Source organism: Peromyscus maniculatus, chromosome 8, assembly GCF_049852395.1.
Source record: "Peromyscus maniculatus bairdii isolate BWxNUB_F1_BW_parent chromosome 8, HU_Pman_BW_mat_3.1, whole genome shotgun sequence".
Lineage (NCBI taxonomy): Eukaryota > Metazoa > Chordata > Mammalia > Rodentia > Cricetidae > Peromyscus > Peromyscus maniculatus.
Window position 1 is genome coordinate 108,986,371 of NC_134859.1, and position 20,049 is coordinate 109,006,419.

Here is a 20,049-nt window from a genome sequence, read left to right on the forward strand (position 1 = left end):
GTGACCCCATGGACCCGAAGTGACCCCATGGACTGGAGGTGAGCCCATGGACCCGAGATATAGGTGCTGTTTGGAGCCTTTTAGATTTGAGTGAAGCTTCAACACCATCCACAGACAACTTGTGTGTCTTTAGGCCAGGGATGCAGTTCAATTGCGTAGTATGTGCAAGGCCTGGATTTCATCCCCAGCACTGTCTATAAAAACAAACAAACAAACAAACAAACAAACAAAAAGACAAACCCTGCTCTTTTTCTGTTTATTTGGTTTAGTTTTTGTTTGGCTGGTTGTTTTGTTTGTTTGTTTCCCAGATAGGGTCTCACTATGTAGCTCTGGCTGCCCTAGAACTCACTATGTAACCAGGCAGGCTGGTCTCAAACTCAGAGAGGTTTGTCTGCCTCTGCCTTCCAAGTGCTCAAGTGCTGGGATTAAAGGTGTGCACCACTACACCTCAATGAGCCCTGGCTGGCCTGGGACTCACCTACCTCTCCTGGGATTAAAGAAGTGATTAAAGCTGGCTCCTATTTCCTTTTTGTGAGAAAACTCTTGGTCAGCCACTAAATCTTGGTATAAACCAAACACTTGGCCATAAGCCCCCAATTTACCATGTGACTCCAGCTGGTTCATCATGCGACCCACTAAGCTATAGTTTGGCATTTGCTGCAATACACCATCAAGGAAAACTAGTATCTACAGGACTGGACTTAAATAGACCCAAGGTTGGTAAGTTACAAGGGCTCCTGCCCTCATTCCTGCTACTGAGCCTTCCCTCTGCCATGTAAACCAGCAGATCACAGAGGAAGACAAGACTTGGTTCAAAAGTGACATTCAGGAACCACCTGAGGGTGTACAGATGCTACACACAGGCAGGCTCTCCCTGAACACCCTGAGGACGGCAGTCCTTCCTTGGGGCAGTGAACCCAACTGTGCGATTTGTTTGGAAGAAACAAAAATGGGCAAATATGCAATTATATACTGTTTGTCTGGATGATTGCCTCCTTGGAAGGACTATGATTAGAATAATGGCGAGAAAGACAACTAAGGAAGTATGTGGGCAGATCTCTTCAAATGGGCAAAGGATATGAAAATCTTTATGTCGAATGTAAACAAACACTCACCAAAAGTTGACCTCATCATATATCAAAAACCTGTACTCCACAAAATTGGAAAATCTGGAAGAAATGACAATTTTTCTGGATAGATACAACAAACCAAAGTTAAATCAAGACCAGATAAACTATTTAAATAGATCAATAGCCCATAAAGAAATAGAAACAGTCATCAAAAGTCGCCAACCAAAAAAAGCCCAGGACCAGATGGTTTCAGTGCAGAATTCTACCAGACTTTCAAAGAAGAACTAATTCCAATACTCTTCAAATTGTTCCACACAATAGAAACAGAAGGAACATTACCAAACTCTTTTTGAGGCTATAATTACCCTGATACCCAAACCACACAAAGATGCAACAAAGAAAGAGAATTACAGAACAATCTCCCCCATGAACACTGATGCAAAAATACTCAACAAAATATTGGCAAACCGAATCCAAGAATACATCAAAAAAATTATCCACCATGACCAAGTAGGTTTCATCCCAGGGATGCAAGCATGGTTTAACATACGAAAATCTGTCAATGTAATATACCATATAAACAAACTGAAAGAAAAAAAACACATGATCATCTCATTAGATGCTGAAAAAGCCTTTGGCAAAATCCAACACCCCTTCATGATAAAGGTCTTAGAGAGATCAGGAATACAAGAAACATTCCTAAACATAATAAAAGCAATTTACAGCAAGCCAACAGCCACCATCAAATTAAACAGAGAAACTCAAAGTGATTCCACTAAAATCAGGAACAAGACAGGGTTGTCCAGTCTCCCCATATTTATTCAATATAGTACTAGAAGTTCTAGCTAGAGCAATAAGACAACAAAAGGAGATCAAAAAGATACAAATTGGAAAAGAAGAAGTCAAACTTTCACAATTTGCAGATGATATGACAGTATACATAAGTGACCCCAAAAATGACTCCTACAGCTGATAAACTCCTTCAGTAAAGTGGCAGGATACAAGATCAGCTCAAAAAAATCAGTAGCCCTCCTATACACAAATGATAAAAGGGCTGAGAAAGAAGTCAGAGAAACATCACCCTTTACAATAGGCACAAATAATATAAAATACCTTGGGATAACACTAACTAAACAAGTGAAGGACCTTTTTGATAAGAACTTTAAATCTCTAAAGAAAGAAATTGAAGAAGATATCAGAAAATGGAAGGATCTCCCATGCTCATGGGTAGGTAGGATTAACATAGTAAAAATGGCAATCTTACCAAAAGCAATCTACAGATTCAATGCAATTCCCATCAAGATCTCAACACAATTCTTCACAGACTTGGAAAGAACAATACTCAACTTTATATGGAAAAACAAAAGACCCAGGATAGCTAAAAGAATCCTGTATCATAAAGCAACCTCTGGAGGCATCACCATCCCTGACCTCAGGCTCTACTATAGAGCTATAGTAATAAAAACAGCTTGGTACTGGCATAAAAACCGCCATAGACTAATGGAATCGAATTGAAGACCCTGACATTAATCCACGCACATATGAACACCTGATTTTTGACAAAGAAGCCAAAACTATACAATGGAAAAAGAAAGCATCTTCAACAAATGGTGCTGGCATAACTGGATGTCAATATGTAAAAGATTACAAATAGATCCATATCTGTCACCATGCACAAAACTCAAGTCCAAGTGGATCAAAGACCTCAACTTAAATCCAGTTACACTGAATTTGATAGAAGGGAAAGCAGGAAAGTACTCTTGAACGCATTGGCACAGGAGATCACTTCCTAAATATAACACCAGTAGCACAGACACTGAGCACAACAATTAATAAATGGGACCTCTTGAAACTGAAACGCTTTTGTAGGGCAAAAGACAAGGTCAATAAGACAAAAAGACAGCCTACAGAATGGGAAAAGACCTTCACCAACCCCACATCTGACAGAGGACTGATCTCCAAAGTATATAAAGAACTCAAGAAACTAGACATCAAAATACTGAACAATCCAATTTAAAAAATGGGCTAAAGAGCTAAACAGAGAATTCTCAAAAGAAGAATCTCAAATGGTTGAAAGACATGTAAAGAAATGCTCAACATCCTTAATCATCAGAGAAATGCAAATCAAAAAGACTCTGAGATACCACCTTACACCTGTCAGAATGGCTATGATCAAAACCACTAATGACTATGTTAGAGAGGATGAGGAGCAAAGGGAACACTCCTCCACTGTTGGTGGGAATGCAAGCTTGTACAACCACTGTGGAAATCAGTATGGCGGTTTCTCAGATAATTGGGAATCGATCTACCTCAAGACCCAGCCATCCCACTCTTGGGCATATACCCAAGGAATGCTGATTCAACCACAAAGATACATGCTCAGCTATGTTCATAGCAGCACTATTCGTAATAGCCAGAACCTGGAAACAACCTAGATGCCCATCAACTGAAGAATGGATAAAGAAAATGTGGTACATATACACAATGGAGTACTATTCAGCAGAGAGAAACAGTGACAGCATGAAATTTGCAGGCTAATGGATGGAACTAGAAAAAAATCATCCTGAGTGAGGTAACCCAAACCTAGAAGGACAAACATGGTATGTACTCACTCATAAGTGGATACTAGATATAAAGCAAAGAACAATCAGACTGCAACCCACAGAACCAGGGAGGCTACACAGCAGGGGGGACCCTAGGATGACTGTGGCTTAGAATAAGTTTTGGTTTTACTCAATCACTGGGCAAGCCTCAGTGAAACATTTCACTATTAGGATAAGAATTTGTACTGTATCAAGCTGATAATAGAAAAAAATAAAAATTAAAAAAATAAAAGAACTTTTACTGTGTCAAGCTGATAATAAGAAAATAAATAAATGAATAAAAATGAAAAAAAAAAAAAACTTGACCTCAGCAGAGGATTTCAGTAGTCAGGTAGACATGATGACCTGTTCTGTAGACAGTAAACAACCTCAATCTCTTTCTTCTCATTCTCTTTCTTCAGCTACCCCTATAATTGCCCAATGGATTCATGAACGACATGGCCATGGTGGCAGGGATGGAGGTTATGCAAAGCCTCAGCAATATGGACTTCTAACTTAGCAAGGCTGACTTGGCTGTGGCTACTGCTGAGTGCCCAACCTGCCAGCAACAAAACCAACACTGAGCTACACTATGGTACCATTCCTTGGATGACCAGCATGAGACCTTGTGGCAGACTGATTACACTGATTCACCGCCATCAAGGAAGGGGCAGTATCCTTATTAGAACAGACACGTATTCTGGGTATGGATTTGCTTTCCTTGCATGTAATGCTTCTATCAATATTACAATTTATAGACCACAGAATGTCTTATCCACAGGAATGGTATTCCACGGAGCATTGCTTCTGACCAAGGACTCACTCACAACCAAAGAAGTGCTCAGTGGGGTCATGATTGTAAGATTAATGGGTCTTATCATCATGAGCAGTTGGCTTGAATGAGCAGTGAAATGGTGTTTTGAAGATTAATTTACAGTACCAGCTAGGTAACATTAAATTTCTGGGCTGAAACAAGGTTGCCTAGAAGGCTGAATATGCTCTGAATCAGAATTTAGTAAGTGGTAGTTTCTCCCATGGCAACAAGTCATGGGTCCAGGAATTGAGATATAGAATTAAGAATGGCATTACCCACTATCACCTCTAGCAAAAAAATTGCCTTCTGTTCCCAGGATGCTCTCCTCTGCTGTTAGAAGTCTTGATTTCAGAGAGGGAAATTCTTCTATCAGGAACACTACAATGGTTCCACTGGACCAGTTTAGACACTGTCTATCATCTGGGGCCCTCAAGCCCCCAGGACAACAGGTGAAGAAAGGAGCTATGGTGTTGACTGAGGTGAATGACCCAGACTTCCAGGGAATACTGGACAATTATGCCACAGTAGAGGTTAAGAAGATCCCTGGGCTGCCGGCCGGTGGTGGCACACGCCTTTAATCCCAGCACTCGGGAGGCAGAGGCAGGCGGATCTCTGTGAGTTTGAGGCCAACCTGGTCTCCAAAGTGAGTTCCAGGAAAGGCACAAAGCTACACAGAGAAACCCTGTCTTGAAAAACCAAAAAAAAAAAAAAAGATCCCTGGGGACATCCCTTAGCATTACCATGTTCTGTGATTCTGGCCAGTGGAGCCAGACATGGTAGAATATTAAGTATTAGTTTCCTTTTAAAAAAAATAAAAAATAAGAACTTTTATTTTAAAAATTCAAATATATTTCCAATGAAAATACGTGTTCATTTACTAAGCACTCAGTTTGTCAGGCTCTGTATAAGCCAAAAGTTCAGCCAGGAGGTTGTGGTGCACACCTTTAATCCCAGCACTCAGGAGGCAGAAGCAGGTGGATCTCTGTAAATTAGAGGCCAGCCTGATGTACAAAGTGAGTTCTCAGACAGCCAGAACTGAACTGAGAAACCCTGTCTCGGAAAACCAAAAACCAAAACAAAATGAAACAAACAAACAAAACTAACCAAATAAACAAAAATGTTTGCTGAGACTCTTCCAGAGCAAAATCTACTTTTGTTCTTCACTTGTTCTGTTTTGTTTTTTGATTGTTGTTTTTCAAGACAAAGTCTCACTGTGTAGCCCTGGCTGTCCTGGAACTCACTCTGTAGTAGCCCAGACTGACCTCGAACTCAGAGATCAGCCTGCCTCTGCTCCCGAGTGCTGGGACCAGAGGTGTGGGCCACCACCGCACGGCTCTACCATTTGTGTTTGTACGAGACTGACCGTATTTCAACTCCACCGTCAGAACGACATCTTCAAGTTTGCTCAAGACACAGATTCCCAATCATGGAGGAAGCACGTCACACAGCTAAAGCAGAAGTCTGTCAGCTGCCACTTCTAACGTCGCCTTCCTTAGAAGCCACTACTTCCTCCTCTCTCTCCAAAGCCCCCACTTTTACCTCCTCTTCCTCTTCTTGGACCTCCCCTGACACTGCCTCTAGCAGGGCCTTTCTTACCTGAGATTGAGACAGAAATCTCCGCAGTGGCAGCACCTTTTAGGGGTCTATATAAAACTCCTGCCATTTTTAAAAAGTAAGCTATCTTTAAGTTTTCTAACAATTTAACTGAAAAAAAATTTGAGTTTTTCAAATGTTTCATCCATTTTTCCAATTTGTCCTATGTTTTCTAAATAAATAAAAGTGTTGAGATTAGGCATCTTGGGCCTCAGAGAAGGCTCTGTGGTTAAGAGCATTGGTTACTGCTATGGAATAATGCTTTTGTACACTGGTTTAATAAAACGCTGATTGGCCAGTAGCCAGGCAGGAAGTATAGGTGGGATAAGCAGACAAGGAGAATTCTGGGAAGAGGAAAAGGAAGGCTGAGTCAGAAAATGCCAGCCCGCTGTCCAGGGAGCAGCATGTAATGACAGACAGGTAAAGCCACAGAAAATGTGGCAACATATAGATTAACAGAAATGGGCTGAGTTTAAATGTAAGAGCTGGTCAGTGGTAGGCCTGAGCTAATGGCCAAGCAGTTTTAACTAATATAAGCCTCTGTGTGTTTACTTGGGGGACACGAATAGGAGAGATTTGTCCAAACTGCTGGCCGGCTGGGACACAGGAAAACTTCAGCAGCAGGTAACTCTTCTGAAGGACCCAGGTTTGATTACCTGCATCCACATGGTGGCTCACAACCATCTACCATGACAGTTGAAGGCCTTTCCTGGCCTCTGTGGGCATACAAGTGGTGTGTAGACATACACTCCAAAACACCTATACACACAAAATTTAAAAAAGAAAAAAGAGAAGGCACCTTATTTTCTTCTATGGTACATTTATAAACTCATCTTCACAGGAATGCAGGAACTCTTCAAATAACAACACATGCTCTGGCTACGGATGACACTGTCACCAAGCCTAATGGCCTGAGTTCAATCCCCTGAGACCCAAAATCGTAAAAGGTGAGAATGGATTCCCACAGACTGTCCTCTCACAGTCACTAGCATGCTACAGCATGTGTATCCCCACCCCCAAACACACAAGCAAATCAATGTAACACATTTTAAATAAAAATAGACGCTGTACACATTCTGGAGGTCTTGGTCTTAGGCTTCGTTACAGCCTCTAGAGTCATCCCCTGTCCAAGCGCCTCTCCCACTACCTCTGAAAATGGTTCTGCTCCCAGCTGAGAAGAGGTTGCTGCTACTACCATCAAGCTTGAAGGCATCTCTTCTAGCACTTCAATTAAAGACTCCACAACTTCTGCCTCAAAAAGACACGATCCAACACACACTTCTAGATCAGGCCTCCACACCTTTTTTCCAGATAAGTTTTCAACGTAGCCCAGAGGATCTTAAACTTTCAATCTTCTTGAGTGGTATTAAACATGTGTACCACCAAGCCCAACTAATCCTTTCCTATTTTGCTAGGAATATGTGTGTGTAGCCTGGCATGGTAGCACACACCTTTAATCCCAGCACTCAGGAGGCAGAGACCGCAGATCTCTGTGGGTTCGAGGCCAGCCTGGTCATCAAAGCCAGTTCCAAGACTGTCAGGGCTGCACAGAGAAACCCTGTCTCAAAACAAGACAAACAGGAAGAACACATGTGCACATACAGACATATACGTGACGTAAGCATCTTTTTTCTTTCTTCTGTTCCTTTGTCATGTAACAGCATTGACTGACTGTGTATTTCCAAATCTAGATTGAGTACTAACAGTGTGGATAGCAGAAGAACGAGCATCCATTGACATTTTATCTGGACAATGGTGCAGGCACTTGGAAGGCTGTGGCAGAATCAGAATTGCAAATCTGAGGTAAGAGCAGGCTGTAGACCAAGGCTTTTGTCTTTTTTCTTTCTTCTTCTTTTTTTTCTTGAGACAGGGTTTCTCTGTGTAGCCCTGGCTGTCCTAGAATTTACTGTATAGGCCAGTCTGGCTTCAGACTCACAGAAATCAGCCTCCCACCCGACTGTAAGGCCTTATCTTGAAAACAGATAACATTTGTTTCCTTCCATACTTGAGAAGAATAGTACATTTGTTGTTATAGTCAGAACTTTGTCTCACGTTCAGTGGAAGGACAACCTTCCTAATGTCTTTACTTGTAGGTGAAATGGTGGGGAGATGTGTAATGGGACTAGGTTAACAAGAGGTAGATTTGTGATGGTTAGCTTTATGGGTCAACTTTACTGGCCTAAAGACTTCACAGCTAGTTAGTAAACAATCATTTCTAGGGGACTGGAGAGATGGCTCAGCGGTTAAGAGCACTAGCTGCTCTTCCAGAGGCCCTGGTTCAATTCCAGAGGCCCAGCACCCACATGACAGCTCACAGCTATTTGTAACTCCTGTTCCAGGGAATTTCATTCCTGCATACAAACATTATTGCAGGCAAAACACCAATGTATATAAAAATAAAAATAAATAAATTTAAATTAAAAAAAAAAAACAATTATTTCTGGGTATGTCTATGAGCAATTTTACAAACAAGGTGAACATGTGAATCAGAGGACTGAGTAAAGAAGACTCAGTCTCCCCAGTGTGGGTGGTGTCAGCCAATCTGATACAGACACAAGAGAACAGGGATGCGCTTTCCTTTCTGCTTGAGTCCTGATTTCATCTTCTCCTGCCCTTTCAAGTAGGGCTACAGTTTCTTTGGCCTTTGGGTTCAGACATAACCAAGTTCCAGGTTCTCCAGCCTACATGGTAGATTGTGGGGTGGCCTCCAAAACCTCAAAGGTCAATTCACATAATAAATGTGCTTCTGGCCGGGTGGTGGTGGCACACACCTTTAATCCCAGCACTCAGGAGGCAGAGCCAGGCAGATCTTTGTGAGTCTGAGGCCAGCCTGGTCTACAGAGTGAGTTCCAGGACAGGTATCAAAACTACACAGAGAAACCCTAACTCCAAAATAATAAAGAACCCCCCCCCAAAATAATAAATAAATAAATAAATAAATAAATAAATAAATAAATAAATAAATAAATAAATGTGCTTCTGCATGTTTATGTATCGCCATTTCCCTGGAAACTTCTGATTGGTACCTGGGAGAAGAGTCACACTGGCAGTGATTTCCAGGGAAGATTTAGACATATCTCACAGTATCCAATAGACTCCCAGAGTGGAAATCAGTCCAATGATTCCACTTCTTCTGGAATAATATACTCAATGAACCCCTCACCATCCAGAATTCAAACTAGTTGGCAAGGAATGCCTCAAAGGAAGAACCAACCCCCAATGATGCTCTACCTGTCTTTGAAGAGCAAGTTCACCATCGAGTTCCCTCAGTTTTCTCTCCAACTTCCACTTCAGATCCTCATACTGCTCCTGCTGGCGGTCTATTTCACTCTTCTTGTCGCTGTGGCAATGAGACACTGTATTCAGAGAGCCATTATGAATGTTCCTATGCATGCACCGAATGTATACACTGCAGGGTGTTCCTCACACATGGAGTTGGTACATGGCTTTTGCAGAGGTGCTTATAACAGGCTTCCAAGAAGCAGAACTTCTGCTTGACCTGAACCTGCCTGCCACCCCTAAATGAAGTGACCAACTGCACAGGAGAAAACACAACAAAGAACCCCAAACTGATGGACTAACAAGAAGCAGGAAAGGGCCAGGTGTGGTGGTAATCTAATTATACTGAAATGTGATTTTGATTGTATGTTAATAAATAAAGTTGTCCGGGGGTCAGAGCTATTAGAGCCATAGCAAAAGTGGCCGCCGCCATGACCAGAGAGGCTGCAGCCGCCGCCATGACCAGCAGCATGTGAAGACGCCAGTAAGCCACCAGCCACATGGCAAGGTATAGATGTATGGAAATGGATCAATTTAAGATAAAAGCACAGTTAGTAAGATAAAGGAACAGTTACAAGAAGCCTGCCACGGCCATACGGTTTGAAAGCAATATAAGTGTCTGTGTTTACTTGGTTGGGTCTGAGCGGCTGTGGGACTGGCGGGTGACAGAGGTTTGTCCTGACTGTGGGCAAGGCGAAAAAATCAAGCTACAGCCAGGCATGGTGATGCACGCCTTTAATCCCAGCACTCAGGAGAAAGCATCAAGCAGATCTCTGAGTTCAAGGCCAACCAGGTCTACCTAGTGAATTCCAGGACAGCCAGGGCTACATAGTGAGACCCTGGGGGACGGGGGAGAGAGTTCATTACCAAATGATGCCAACATTTAGAGAAACAAATAGAAACAGAAAAATCCCAGCAAAGAGATACAACAAAGAATCACATGGAAACTTGATAGCTACAAAGCACAATTACTACCCAGGCCATCACCCACAGTGCCTTTCATCGGGATCCCAGCACTCGGGAGACAGAGGCAGGCAGATCTTTGTGAGGTCAAGGCCAACCTGGTCTACAGAGTGAGGCCCTATCTCAAAACAACAACAACAAAAGATTTAAGAAGTACAATAACCTACACAAAAGGCTCAAATTCTGGACATGATGTCACAATAATTTGACAAAGGAAGGAATTGGTGAACTTGATACAAGACATTAGACATGACATGACTGAACACAGAGAAAATAAACTAAAAATTAAAAATAAACAAATGGGGCCCCAAGGATGTGTGGGGTTACTACTATGATACTGATACTTCCTATGCCCTTGGGGTTTCAGTACAGGAGGGAGAGCAGAGGGCTGACAAGGTGTCAATCTGCACATGACTGAAAGGTCTCAGTTTGGAGAAAAAGGCAAAAGAGCCACAAACAGACAGAAAGCAGACATCTGTGACATCTTCCAGGGGCTGAGCAGCACTTCCTGACTGTGGATCACAGGTGCTTCAGAAGACTTACGACAGACCTCCATGTCTGACACAACACCTCTGCAATGTCAGGTGAAACTTGTGGAATGTATTGCTAAAACTTAGCAGACCAGTAGCTTCCACCAAACTCTAAAGCTAAGAATGTCAGCAGATAGCAGCTGACATGCTGGGGCAGTGACCCACGCCTTCAGTCCCAGCACTCAGAGGCAGAGGCAGGTAGATCTTCGTGAGTGTGTGGCCAGCCTGGTCTACACCATGAGTTCCTGGGCAGCCAGGGCTATACAGTGAGACCTTGTATAAAAAAGAAATCTTAGGCTGAAATCTAAGGAAAAGATCGTAATATCACTAGTGTCTAGAGGAACATGTGCATCACTCACTCAATGGACACCAGAGAAAATAATGTATAGTGGTAAACTATTTTTAAAATCCTCCCCAATAGTAGCTCAAAACTTATATTCAAAGTGTCTTACTATTATTGTTCCACACATAATCCTGGAAAACTGCTTCCTGGATCCCAGGGACATTTCCCTTTACTGAACAGGCCAGGGTGAGGGTACAGGGAGAGTGGGTGGCTCCCAGCCTGTTGGGAGAAGACTCCAGGACCTCGACATCTGTGATGCTCACCTGTGGACACGCTCCAGCTCCAAGTGATGCTCCTGCAACATTAGCTGGTGCTGATGCTGCAGCTCCTCCACGCGCCTGGCCTCTCTGGAGAGCGCCTGTTTCAGCTTGGCCACCTCTATCTTGAGCTCACTGGCCTCCGCTTGCCGGGCCTCCTCCCGCCGGCGGGCCTGGGTGAACTCGACATCGTAGCGCTCCAGCTCCCGGTCCCGCTCCTCCAGCACCTGAAGATTGTAAACAAAGTCCTCCTGCAGGCGCTGCAGCTTCCCTTGTGTCTCCTCCAGGTGCTTCTGAGTATTCCGCAGCGCCTCCTCCTGCAGCTGGGCACGGTGGGCCTGCAGTGCCCGCCATTCCTCCTCCTTGCGAGCCAGGAGCTCACTCAGTTCCCGCTCGGAGCACGGGGGCAGCATGGTGCGGCTGCAGCAAAGAGAAGGCAACACGCAGACACCATTAGGGATTCTAAACTTCGCTCCCCGGTGCCCACCTGGGGTTCTCCAGCCATGGTAAGCATGGTTCTCCTGTCAGGGAGGTTCAGAGTCGAGAGGCAGCAGCAAGCCCGAGACCTCCGGGGTTCACCTGCCCCTCGTCACTCTACAGCAGGAGACCAGGGGCTGTAAATCCAGGGAAAGCAGAGGAAGGGAGATGCGAGGCATGGTTTGAACACCCCCAGGAGCTACGTCCGTCAATCGGCTTGGTGTAGCTCTACTCCATTTGCGTGTTAGAAGACTGAGGCAGCTAAGTAGCTAAGCTAGGGCTGAAGCCAGTACCCGATTCTTCCCACCACTCTACTCTGTAGCCAGGACTCGGCCTCCTGGAAGATTTACCTCATGATAAGTTCCTTCCTTCTTTTGCTTTCAAGCTATCATGGACTGACATTTTTGTAAATAACAGAAATCAGAAATAAAGGTTATAAAAAAATAAGAGAACAAATACAAGTCCAGTGGTTTTGAGATGGAGTCTTGCTAAGTTGCCCAGGCTGGCCTTGAACTCTCAATCCTCTGCTATAGCCTCCTGAATAGCTAGGGTAGTAGGTATGCGCCACTGTGTCTGGATAAAGTCTTAATTTTTAAAAACATTAGATCCAACATTATAAAACTACTTTTTCAAATAGCTAGTAAGTCTTTAAAGGCCTCTGACTGGGGAACTGAGGACCTGCCCTGCAGGGCGGGACTGCGCTGGCCACAGCGCACTGAGAGCCTGTTTCTTGTCAAGGCTCTGCAGACTGTTACTGGTTCTAGTGGGGCCTGGTTGTCAGGACTCAATAGAAAAGGTTTCTTCTCTGTACACAAAGCCATTTTGCTTGGGGCTTCTAGCTTTATGTATACAGTCAATCTGAGGCCAGCAATGCTGGGTGTCATCACCTAGGCACCACAGCCAGCGGGTGCAAGCAGAGGCACAGGGCTCCTGTCACCTTTTGGAGGCAATGATGTCTGAACGTCACCCTCTTCCAATAGTGTTTTCCCAGGGCACATGGAGGCGTCTGGCAGTTGTATTTGTGTGTCACTGTCACCCCAAAGAAAGTAGCAGTCTGACTCTCTGCAAGTGGGTCTTCTTTAGAAAGAAAAACCACACTGCCCCAGGTCACCTCAACTCGTCCTGTATATATTTACAGAGAATGTGCAAAATGACAGCCAACACATTGAGAGAGACCCAAGTGAAGATGATGTAGGTTGCCTCATCTCTACTCAGATCAGCAATAAGCAACCACTGACATAAAACTCAGTAGCAGGGGCAGGAGGACCACAGGGGTTTGCTTTTGTGTTGTGCTGTATGTGTGGGTGGAGAGGAGGGCATGATGTATGCATGGAGGGTGTGGCATGCTATGTATTGTCTGTAGTGTGTGTATATAAGTTTGTGGTACTGTGAAGGTATGTGAGTTCATGTGTGCTATTGTGTGTTGTGTTTACATCAAGTCCAAAGTCCCTGAGCCAGTAGCTGCTCTTTATATAAGCAAGAATACTACTTAGAGAAAATTTTATTCATGAAATTACTGATAACAAAAATTAGTTACAGTCAGGTTGGAGAGATGGTTCAGTGGTTAAGAGTACTTGCTGCTCCGAGCTAAAGAGATGGCTCAGGGGTTAGGGGCACTGGATGCTCTTCCAAAGGACCCAGGTTCAATTCCTGGTACCCACATGGCAGCTCACAACTGTCTGTAACTCCTGTTCCAGAAGATCTGACACCTTCACACCAATGCACATAAAATAAAAATTAAATAAATAATTTTTTTTAAAAAAAAGAGTACTTGCTGCTCTTGCAGAGGACCTGATTCCTTTCCCAGTACCCACATGGCAGCTTACAAGCATTTATAACTCCAGTTCCAGGGCCTCTGATGCCTTCCTCTGGAGTCTACAGGCTCCTTCATATACATGGTTCCACAAGCACACACACAGACATAAAAATAAATTTAAATAAAGATTTAAATTACAGTCAAAATCATCAGGACTAAAGAAATAAGAGTGCATTTTACAGGAAAGAATGAGTGTTCCATTGGACAGTGGGCACAGTTTTGTGGCAGGCCTTCCTGTAAGTTCTAAATCCCTAAAACAGGGCCTGGCAGATACTATGTAACGGACCAGGCAGTATCTTCCAGGGGCTTTGGGTCACACAACAATTAGACAACCCCAGTCCTGCCCTGCTGCTCTCACACAGAGAGGCTTTTTTTTTTTTTTTTTTTTTTTTTTTTTTTTTTTTTTTTTCCGAGACAGGGTTTCTCTGTGTAGCTTTGCGCCTTTCCTGGGACTCACTTGGTAGCCCAGGCTGGCCTCGAACTCACAGAGATCCGCCTGCCTCTGCCTCCCGAGTGCTGGGATTAAAGGCGTGCGCCACCACCGCCCGGCCCAGAGAGGCTTTTATCAGCACCTAGGTAACAAGTATGACAAAGCCTCCCAAGGCCAGTTGTGGGGACCCCCAACTCTTTAGGGGTCCAAGCATGAACTGTATGTAGACACAAACAAAACATTGGCTGTGCAAAGTCCCTGATCCTAGAGGAGGACACAGTGGCACAGGAAATCTGAGTACTGCCAAGAAGAACCAAAGTTGGAGCAAGGGATTCCTAGCGCCATCCAGAGGAGACTGTATGCCCCAGAGCTCCTCAAATGTCCTGAGATGGGGTTCCTAGAGCAGATTACAAACTGAGGCAGCCTTATTCATCCTGTTGCTTAACTGGCGTGAGTCCGAGCTCCACAGCAGTCACGGCACCCTAGCCTCTCAGAGCTGCCACGCAGTCATCCTTCACTAGAGTTCAGGAGATCCCTCTGCCTGCGTGAGTGCTACCCACTCCTGCAGCCTACTCAGTGGTATGGTCATCTCACTGACAGGCCTGAACCTCAGCTGCCTCACACTCTCGCCCACACTTCCCTGCCACACACAACAGATCACAGCCTCAAACTGCAAGGCCAGACAACTCCTCCCTTCCTTAAACTGCTTACGTCAAGCAATGTGAGAAGTAACTAACACGCCCCTTTTATGGACACCAGAAAAATCATTTTAAAACACCTAAGTAGGGTTGCCCCAAGGCAATCAACTACCACTTGCCTCTTCGGTTCACTGGCCACAGGCCTCAGGCTGTTACTCTTCTGACATGGAGACCTGACTGTGTGATACCATCCTGCTTTATATCTGCTGTGGCTCCCGGATATTTTCAAAGTGAGTTTCACTCCTTGGGGCTGCAGACAGAGGCCCATGGGTTGGAGCCTGCTGGCATGGCTTGCTGCAGCATTCTCTGGACTTCCAGCTGCTTCCAGAGGCCTGAGGGCTGATGCTTTTGTCCCTGGGGTATGTGTTACTCTTTGCCTAAATAGCCCTCTCTTTTCTTAAGGGGCAATTTCTTACCGCTAGGTCTTCAGAACTCAGCAGGCCATCATTCAAGCCAGGAAGGTGGAACTTATCCCCGCCATTGCTTCTTTGTTCTCCTAACCAAGTAAGATAGTGTGGTGCCCCGAGCCCTACAGTACAATGGGGTCTCCCTGCATAGACAGTAACTTCGTAAGTAGAGGAAAAATGGTGTAACCCACCACCTGCATCTCCATAAACAGAAGAATATTTGGCAAATACGACATAATTATTTCAGGTCTGAGGCCGCCAGGAGCAGAAGTCACCGTATTTTAGCACTTAGGCTCTCTGACTCCACAGTAGGTCAATGTAAGTGCTGACTCTTTGCCAGTTTCTAATGAGGCCTTGTAGCTTCAGTAAAAAGAATCCTAAGAGAAAATCCAGGCGTTAGAATAGAGGTGGTAGTAGCTGGGAGGGTGGCACACACCTTTGATCCCAGCACTTGAGAGGAAGAGATAGGTGGATCTGTGAATTCAAGGCTAGCCTGGTCTACAGAGCAACTTGTGTAGCTTGGTCCTCTTGTGGGACTCCTAACAGTGGGGGCAGGGCTGTCTCCAACTCTTTTACTGGCTCTTTGGGGCCACACACTAGGTCGCCTTGCCCAGCCTTAATGAATGGGGAAGTGCTTGGTCTTACTGCAACTTGATATTGTTGTGCCCATGTCTCGGGCCTTCCCTCCCCCTGCCCCAGCAAGACCACCACAGAGCCAATATCCAATGCAAAACACACAGGGGTTTATTGATAACAAACAAGCCCAGATTTGGTCCATGTCCAACACTCCAACTAAGTGGGTAGAGGAGGACGGCCCTGAGCTCTCAGAGTGAGGGGTTTTCAAAGGGAAAAACCGGCCAGCAGGATGGTACAAGCCTTTGCATCATATGATTGGGTGAGGGTATGTAATCTTTGAATTTACTGGTTGGGGGTTACAGTTATCATTTTTGGGCAGGCCTGGACAAGTCCCAGGCTTTGTCCATGAGCTGCCATAGAGGCTGGCTGGCCTAGCACATACTGACTGTGGGGGCTGACTCAGTGGTCCCGGCTCTGTCCTTGAGCTGCCATAGAGGCTGGCTGGTCTCACATGTTCACACTGACCCATGCACGTAGCTCTAAGTGGGTGAGGGGTCTCAGACAGTAAACAATTGACTGAACCTTGAGCAGTCAGAGTACGTGCAGAAAGGGAGCTACTGCAAGGACTATGTCGTAGCCCTCCCAGAAACTGCTTGCTTAAGTCTCAGGAAACTGAAATTGAGGCCTGATCTCTGAGAGGAGACTGACAGCCTGTTATGGCGTCTGCTTGGTCCTTTCAGTATGCCGTGTTTTACAGATACTCATGGGAGACCTGCCCTTTCCTAAACAGAAACAGAGGAGTAGTAGATGGGGGCATGTAGCTGGAAGTTTCTCCGGTCCGCCTAGCCCCGAGGTCCTGTATATAAAATAATCATTCAGTAAGACTAAGCACCCTCCCATGCATTAAGGCTGGGCAAGGCCACCTAGTATGAGGAGTTGGGTCCCAAAAGCCAATAGAAGAGTTGGAGACAGCCCTGCTCCCACGGTTAGGAGTCTCACAAGAGGACCAAGCTACACAACTGTAACAATTGTTACAATTAGCATTTGTATGGCCTATGGCAGACTTCTTGCTAGCTAGCTCTTATAACTTAAAGCAGCTGCGGGACCAGAGAAACACCAACTGCCAGGCCAGGTGGGACCAGAGAAAACTCCAGCTACAGGGGTGGGTAGGAATAAGGTTGTGTGTGGGGCTAGGGGCTGGGAGAAGAGGAGGGAGGAGAAACTGCAGCCAGGATATAAAATAAATAAATAAAAATAAAATTATTTTTTTTAAAAAAGAGGTGGTATGACTGGGAAACCTGCAGCTTCTACAGAGATTGAAATTCTTGAAGGTAAAGTATATTAGTGGTGGTATTGTGTTTCCCAAAATATTGTGTACCCTAATAAACTTATCTGGGGTCAGAGAACAGAAAAGCCACTAGATACTTAGGATAGGCAGTGGTAGCACACGCCTTTAATCCTATCATTCCAATGTTAGAAATTCATCTGTTCAAGGATACAGCCAAGCATGGTGACTCACGACCTTAATCCCAGGAAGTGATGGCAGAAAACAGAAAGGTATATAAGGCGTGAGGACCAGAAACTAGAAGCATTTGCTGGTTAAGCTTTTAGGTTTTGAGCAGCAAAGTTCAGCTGAGATTCATTCGGATATGAGGACACAGAGGCTTCCAGTCTGAGGAAACAAGATCAGCTGAGAAGTTGGCCAGGTGAGGTTAGCTGTGGCTCATTCTGTCTCTCTGATCTTCCAGTGTTCACCCCAATACCTAGCTCAGGTTTGATTTTATTAATAAAGACTCTTTAAGATTCCTGCTACAGGTGAGAAAGAAAAATAGTGTAAATCAGGCTCTGCAAGTCAAGGATCAAAGAAAAGCAAAAATATTTCCAGAAGCTGCTACATGCATATGGTGGTCTGAATAAGAACGGCCTCCACAGGCTCGTGTATTTGAGTGCCTGGTCACCAGGGAGTGGAGCTGTTAGAAAGGATTAGAAGGATCAGGAGGTGTGGCCTTGTTGGAGGAAGTGTGTCACTGGGGGTGGGCTTTGAGGTTTCAAAAGTCCATGCCAGACTGTCTTGCTTTCTATCTGTCTCTCTCTCCGTCTGTGGATCAGGATGTAGCTATCAGCTACTGCTCCAGTGCCATGCTTGCCACCACTGAGCTTCTGAAACTAAACAAACCCCCAGTTAAATGCTTTCTTTTTAAAGAGTTGCTTTGGTCATGGTGTCTCTTCACTGCAATAGAACAAAGACTAAGACAATGAGCTTATATTGGACTATTCCTGAAGCCAAGGAGTCAATTACTGCCTGGTCCTCATGGAGGAGTTTCATAAAGATTCCAGGATATAGGTGGAAGGAGAATGACCTTTGAGGTCTGACCCATGGGGACATCAATGATCTCCATCCCCAACCCCTTGGAGTGGCTGAGTCTCCTTCACCTGTTATCCTCACGGAGGACTGGCCTGTATCCAGACAGGAGCCCTGGAGAATACAGTCTGTGCCTGCTTTAACCAGCTCTCCCAGGGCCGCAGCTGCCAGAGCAGTGGTTGAAACCTACTCTGATCCAGATTCTAAATAAAGACCATTGGAAACTGGATCCCAGTTGAGTCTGAAAGGTCTGAATAGTTTGATTCAGCTAACTTGTGATTTCTTTTCTCCACCCAACACAGCAAAAATAAAATGTGACTGGGTGGTGGTAGAGCACTCCTTTAAATCCAGCACCCAGAGGCAGAGGCAAGCGGATCTCTGAATTCAAGGCAGCCCTGGTCTACAGAATGGGTTCCAGGACAGCCAAGGCTACACAGAGAAACCCTGTCTTGAAAGACGAAAAACTAACCAAGCAAAAAAAAAATATAATAATAAAATGTGAAATTAAATGAAAAAAAAAATCAGGATGTTTTCACTGACGTATGCTAAAATTAGTGACTGAAAATATGGGTTAGAAGCAAGACTTTACACAGTCAAGCACCTCCCCAAAAGGTTTTATCATCTACAACAGGAAAATAATAAAGTGACTTTACTTATTTAGTTAGGTTTTTGAGACAGGGTCTCTTCTTAGCCATGGTTATCCTGGAACTACGCAGACCAGGTTGGCCTCGAACTCAGATCGACCTGCCTCTGCCTCCCAAATGCCGGTATTAAAGGCATGCGCCACAAAGCCAGCAGAAAATAACAACTCTATGATAGCCACTTGGCAGACACCACTGTCTTCTGGGAGGCACGAGGGCAGAATGCTAAAAATGAGTAACTTAATCATGTTAAATGTCGGGCCAAGCCAGGATGAGATGCAATGTACAAAATAACGGACTCATTAAGTCCGGAGGGACTGAGGCGCCGTTCCAGACTGCAGAGCAGTGAAAACACTGCGGTTATGTGCAAATCTGAGTGAACCCTGCCTGCACCCAGTGCTGCTGCCGGCCGTTGCCTCTCGATGGTCTCCTGTAGCGACTTACGAGGCTGGCGTTTGGGAAGTGTGGGTCAAAGCTACATGGAAGCAGGAACCTGATGCGATGGCCATGCCACTCACCACGTGCACCACCCGGCAGGACCCAGCGGTATCCGCTTCGTCTCCCGGCGCGCGACGAAGAACCCGGCGAGCCCGCACTGGGGTCTCCTGGATCCCGAGCGCCAGCATTCGCCCGCTGCACCTATAGGGCGGGCCTCGTTACCATAGCGACTGGAGTCCCTGGCCTGGGTCCTGGTGCACTCTGAGTGGCGCCCCGGTCCCTCCGGGCAGAAACAGGAACCCCAACACAGAGTTCCGGCCTCTACCCAGTCCACACTGGTACTGAAAGAAGAGATGCAGGGGGTTGGTGAACTGTGGGACTCCCCGAGTAGTGCAAAAGCCAGTGAGCAAGGGTCCACACCTGTGGTGCCCTGTGGCCCCCTCAGGTGGCCTGAGGGTCCCCAGGGTGCCCATTTTGTAGCCTCAAAGAACTAACTTCATCTTACTCAGGAGGCGCTAGCAGGCGGAATGACTGGAGCTTAGGTGGAGAGCCTGCAAGTCGGGCATGGAGTTATTCCCGGGACGCAGATCTTTCCTGCATTGCGTTGGTGTAGACTGCACATGGGACTGTGGCAAGGGTGCACTGGACTGCACGTGGCAAGGTTGGAGGGAGGTTGCACCTGGGGCCAGTCACCAGGCAGAGGGGGCTAAGTGAAGGATTGGTCCTACTTCAGAGCCCCGGATGAGGAAGGGCCACGAGAAATCCTCCCCAGG

At 45.4% G+C, this 20,049-nt stretch overlaps 1 protein-coding gene across 6 annotated transcripts in view; it reads right to left on the minus strand.

Annotated features, from left to right (window-relative positions):
- Window positions 1–19,519, minus strand: part of Ccdc57 (coiled-coil domain containing 57) — a 114,576-nt gene extending 95,057 nt beyond the window's left edge. For 3 of the 6 annotated variants that reach the window (XM_042283237.2, XM_006987647.4, XM_076543945.1), the window contains exons 1-3: window positions 19,357–19,517; window positions 11,438–11,851; window positions 9,291–9,399 (exon numbers count right to left, since the gene is read on the minus strand). In XM_042283237.2, the coding sequence (XP_042139171.1) occupies window positions 9,291–9,399; window positions 11,438–11,844 (516 nt within the window). In that variant the 5' untranslated portion in view covers window positions 11,845–11,851; window positions 19,357–19,517. Of the gene's footprint in view, window positions 1–9,290; window positions 9,416–11,437; window positions 11,852–19,356 lie in introns of those variants that run through there. The other 3 variants (XR_013042009.1, XR_001579722.3, XM_076543946.1) reach the window with 3 other exon arrangements.
- Between the last annotated feature and the right edge of the window lie 530 nt (window positions 19,520–20,049).